The sequence below is a fragment of the Nematolebias whitei genome, chromosome 11 (assembly GCF_014905685.2).
Source record: "Nematolebias whitei isolate Nwh7 chromosome 11, NemWhi1, whole genome shotgun sequence".
Taxonomy (NCBI): domain Eukaryota; kingdom Metazoa; phylum Chordata; class Actinopteri; order Cyprinodontiformes; family Rivulidae; genus Nematolebias; species Nematolebias whitei.
In genome coordinates, this window is record NC_056508.1 from 12679050 (window position 1) to 12684220 (window position 5171).

The following is a 5171-nucleotide window of genomic DNA, read 5'->3' on the forward strand; positions in this document are numbered from 1 at the left end:
TTACTTCCTGAATTTTGTTCTGTGAAGAACCCAGAGAGGGTTATTTGATTGTGCTTTCTGGAAAACAATAAATTTTTACGTTTAGGCACTCCTGCAATCGTCACACTTTTTCTGTTACAAACTGACTCCGGCCCTCCACCAGAGAAGGGAAAAGTTATGTGGCCCTCACAGGAAAAAGTTTGGGGACCCCTGAGCTACACGCTCCTTCGAGGAGTCTCTAGGCGGGGGGTGAGGACGGAGGAATAGATGGTCACGCACAGAGATTCTGTGCAGAGTCCTCTCCTCCTCTCCAAATACTGTCCTTACTCATCGAGGCTGCAAACTGAAAAACACCCCCTCTCCCCTCCTCTCAGACCCCCGAAACAGAAACGATCATTTATTCAACAGAATAAATAAATTCCCTGTGGACAGTGCACGTTACGCACAGTGTCTCCAAACAGCTCTACAGAGCGCACGCACATCAGCAGGTGTCTGAACTCCTGCTACATTTCAGACATGATAAATAAAAAAAGCTTACTGTAAAAAATAAATTAAAAATACAAAGATAGAAATGTTTGATGTTATTCACATTATACATCACGTTTCAAAACAACAGTGCTAATTTGTCCAAATAACAACAGTGATCAAAACGTCAAAGACAGTCCAATTTACTATAATAAAAAACGGATGGATGGATGGATGGATGGATTGTCCTTAGTTGGACAACAGAGAATTGAATCCTCCAGGTGCTTCAAATGGTGCCACGAAACTGGAGCAAGAGCGGAGAAGAGTTCAGCTCAGAACCGTGAAGTGAGAGGAGGGGGTTTAGGACACCTGACAGAGTCGGAGCTGCTTCACACACAACCCTGAGGCTGTTAGACTCATGAATCTCTAACTAGAATAATCACTGTGAAAAACCATATCATGTTGCTGCTGATCTGTTTCATGTTGCTGCTGATCTGTTTCATGTTGCTGCTGATCTGTTTCAATGTTGATGTGTTCATGCGTGCACATCTGCTCACAGACTCATGTTCATGTTTGTGCTGATGTTCAATGTTTTATGTTATGAGTGCTTAGTGTATATTTAGTTGATGTTTTTCTTAGTTCATATCTTAGATGTTATTACTGTTTTTCTTATACATTTTATTGTTGGATGTAACTGGGACCTTGTGTACATAATTTCGCTCCACCACATGTACCACATGAGGTGCGAATGACAATAAAGAAACTCTGACTCTGACTCTGACCTTCTTTTAATTACTTCAGATTAGAAGGTTATGAACATAGCACACACATTTAAAGTTTCACAAAGTTTGTAGCTTTCATAAACTGAAGTGAAATAATACAAAATGCATTCTAATGATTCTTCTTGATTTTTCTGTTTCCCAGTTTGATCACAGCACACCTCAACCATAAGCTGCTGTGCATAAGTCCTAATCAGGAGGTGGAGTGAGGAGATCTTACCAGAAGAGGGAGTCAGGAGGATCATGGTTCACAGCAGCTGAGAGGAAACAAAGCTGCCATCAGTTTCACACAAGACTCCAGAAAACTTACAGCTCAACACATTCAACACTAAAACTGTTGGAAAATACAGTAAATATGTTGTCTTCTCTTCAGAATTACACATCACAGCTCAGTAGTGGTTGGTTTGAACATTTTGAACAAATGCTAAAGATACATCACAGAGATCTGTCCTGGACTGACTAAATTATACAGAATAGTACTTTACTGCAGTAAATTATACAGAATATTATTTTACTGCAGTAAATTGTACAGAATATTACCTCAGAGTATTTTACTGCAGTAAATTATACAGAATATTACCTCAGAGTATTTCACTGCAGTAAATTATACAGAATATTACCTCAGAGTATTTCACTGCAGTAAATTGTACTGAATATTACCTCAGAGTATAACAGAACAGTGTGTGTTTTGTGTGGAAACAGATTTAACAAACTTGGTTTACTCTCCTCAGCACCGGTTCTCAGCTCACAGCTTGGCAACCCCCCCCCCCCCCCCCCCCCCCCCCACCACCACCACAATTAAAAAATAAATAAATAAATAGATAAAGTACATTTACAGCCTGAGCGAGGTTCAACCTGACAATTTAGTGAGCATATGGAGCTATCTAACATCTCTGCTTCTATAAAATGAGGAGATAAATCATCTGAATCCAGACAACAAGCATCTTGTTACAAAATGCTTCTTACCTGAGAAGAACTCCACAGATGTGTCAATCCACACAGATTAACTCCACAGATGTGTCAATCCACACAGATTGATTAATCTGCTGTGTTTTAGATAGATTGTCCACGCAGAATGTTTCCTGTTCAACTTCTCCGTGTCTGTGCGTGTTTGACGCTGTCACACTGCAAACTTGTCCTATAGCTGCCCGCATCCTTTAATAATCACCGACACGACCACCGACACGTCCGATGGAATATTCCAAGCGGATGTGACGTCACCGACGCTTCTAGCGCTTTCCAAAGTTTGTCAAACAGGTTATTGGCGGTTATTGCGGTTGTTCTCGATTGTTTGCACACAATTTGTGATACTACTCTCAGAACTACACACACACAAATAAAACACACACACAAGAGGAAAACCCTCCAGTTCTCCTTCAAACCGAATCTTTACATTCAAATAAAAGTTCTCTCTTCTCAAAGTGGCATTTTGTTTTTAGATGACACACAAACCATCAGACATTCATGAGAACCATTTGAACATGTGCTGAATGTGAAACACTTCAATATAAGAAGAAGGAAGAAGAATTTTACAACACGTCATATTGTCTGTAGTGTAACACAACAAAAAATGTTCTAATTGATTCTGATGAATGGAGAAGTTTTATATTCAGAACACACAAATACACAGTAACAAATATATTTTACTTCTCTCACAAAAATGAACACATGCCATCTAACACAAAGATGCACATACCATGGTCTACATACAAAACAACATAACTATTTACTGTATACAGTTAGTTAAGAGTATAAATAAATAAACAAAACTATGCTGCACAAGACAGATTATTTCTGCACAAGACACGGTCCAGCGTTGATAAGCTTACTCCATCAATATTTTGAAATATCTCATTGATTTATATTATCTTTCTTTGTATTTGCTATAATGTTATGGAGTTATTTTCTAGAAATGTATTCATAATTTCAGTTTCCTGTTCAGGAGACCGAAAGTGTTCCTGTCCACCTTGTATTGGTAAACTTTTAGTTCTGCAATACAAAACCTGTAATTAAGCAAAGACGATAGTATAAAACAAGATAAAATAATAATCTACACTATTTCCATTCAGGATTGTGCAGTGCTTTCTCTTCTGAAGGACCGAAGGATGAACTGAGGCTCCGTTTTTAAAAATATTGTCATGTTCTGGTGATAATGTTAAACCCAAGGTGCAGGCAGGCACAGGGAACTTGCAGGATAAATGAAGAATAACATTTATTTACAGAAAACAAAAGGCTGACATGGCAGCAATACTTAAAGAAAGGGAGGAACATGGAGACATGGAGAACCACAGGACAAGACGCCTTACAGGATGATACGCGACAAGGAGGAACACAGAGACCTATAATGTATACCTAAATATAGAGACTAATATACAAACACTAACAACACATAATGACAGACACCTGGGAAAAGACAAGTAGGAACAGGTGAGAGTGGCAGGAGCTGGAGCTGATCACATGGTGAAAAAACACAGGAGAGCAGGACAGGCGACACACGAAAAACAAACAACACAGGTCCTCTCAAATATAAGAAAAAGTTACTTTTTACGGTGGCTGCTTAAATTTCACTAAGTTATAAGAATCAGAACCAGATTTATTTGTCATTCATCATGTCTGTGCCATTAGGGTTTCTGTGGTCTTGTCTTACATGTTGTGTTTTTCCTCATGTTTGCCTGTAACCCCTCAGCATTTCTCCTCCTGTGTTCCTTCACTGTCGCACCTGTGTCTGATCCTAATCACCGCAGGTGCTTTTCATTTCACCTTGTTAGTGTCTGTATATATTCAGCCCCTTGGTGTCTTGTCAGTGTCTCTGGATTGTCCTTGTCCTAAAGCTTCATGAACTGTCTCCCTTTGTGTCTTCCTTTAAGTAAGTTAGCTGCCCTGTCAGCATCTTGTTTTGTTTATTTAATTAATAAACTCTTTTTACTTGTTTACTGGAGCCTCGTTCCCTTCCTCCACTCTCACCTGTTCCTCATTGTCTTTGCCCCAGGTGTCTGTCATTATGTGTTGTTAGTGTTTGCATATTAGTCTCTATATTTAGGTATACATTATTTAGGTATACTGTGTTCCTCCTTGTCCGCGTATCATCCTGCACACTCTACAGTCAGATCATGATAGAGTCCAGAGACCAAACCGAACCCAGCAGGGACATCACTCTTTTTGAGTTCCTGACCCGCGAGGCAGAGAAGACTGCCCAGCGTGAGGAGGAGGAAGGAGAAATACTCTATACCAAGGTACTCTCCTGGCGTTTAAACCGGGGTCCAATGCCTCACCACCTCGCCCTTTTTCTCCCCCTCACAGAGCGGCAGTGCCCCACAACCCACCGTCTTCAAAGGGAGGGGAGCGACCCGCTCGGACTCGCCGCAGGAGGAACGGGTGGAAGAACTGATCCGGCTCCACCGAACCCCAGCATGTCCCTCCTCAGACGCAGCCAAGTCCTCACCCGTGTGTTTCCCTTCGTGGGGGGGATCACACCTGTTGCTGGGGGGGGGGGGGGGGGGGGGGACCCTGCAGCCCCAGCGATCTCTGGGAGAGGATGATCGCTGTGGAGGACATCATCTCCAGGTACACCGATCGGGGCTGACAATAACAACAACTCACCGGGCATATAGCAGCAGTTCCAGCAGGCGTGGATGGAGAGGTGCGTGCTGCGCTCGAATTTCCTGGCTACTGCTCAGCCTGGTTCTCCTCCCAGCTCACCTCCAGATGATATCTCTCCCTCACCATCAGCTGCACCCAGTCCGGGTCCCACGCCAGCTGCTCCTGCCTGGCTTTCCACGCCAACAGCACCAGCACTGGACCCGTTGGTCTCCGCACCAACACTGGACCCGCACCAACACTGGACCTGCTGGTCTCCACACCAGCACTGGACCCGCTGGTCTCCTCACCAGCACCAGAACCGCTGGTTCCCGCACCAGCACCGGAACCGCTGGTCTCCGCACCAGCACT

General features: G+C 42.8%; 1 protein-coding gene across 1 annotated transcript in view; it reads right to left on the reverse strand.

The window, feature by feature from the left end:
• The window catches only part of tmem269 (transmembrane protein 269), a 26124-nt gene extending 23905 nt beyond the window's left edge, over positions 1 to 2219 (reverse strand). The window contains exons 1-2 of the mRNA XM_037683901.1: positions 2190 to 2219; positions 1444 to 1480 (exon numbers count right to left, since the gene is read on the reverse strand). Of these exons, the coding sequence (XP_037539829.1) occupies positions 1444 to 1468 (25 nt within the window). The 5' untranslated portion in view covers positions 1469 to 1480; positions 2190 to 2219. The remainder of the gene's footprint in view (positions 1 to 1443; positions 1481 to 2189) is intronic.
• Positions 2220 to 5171: the final 2952 nt, after the last annotated feature.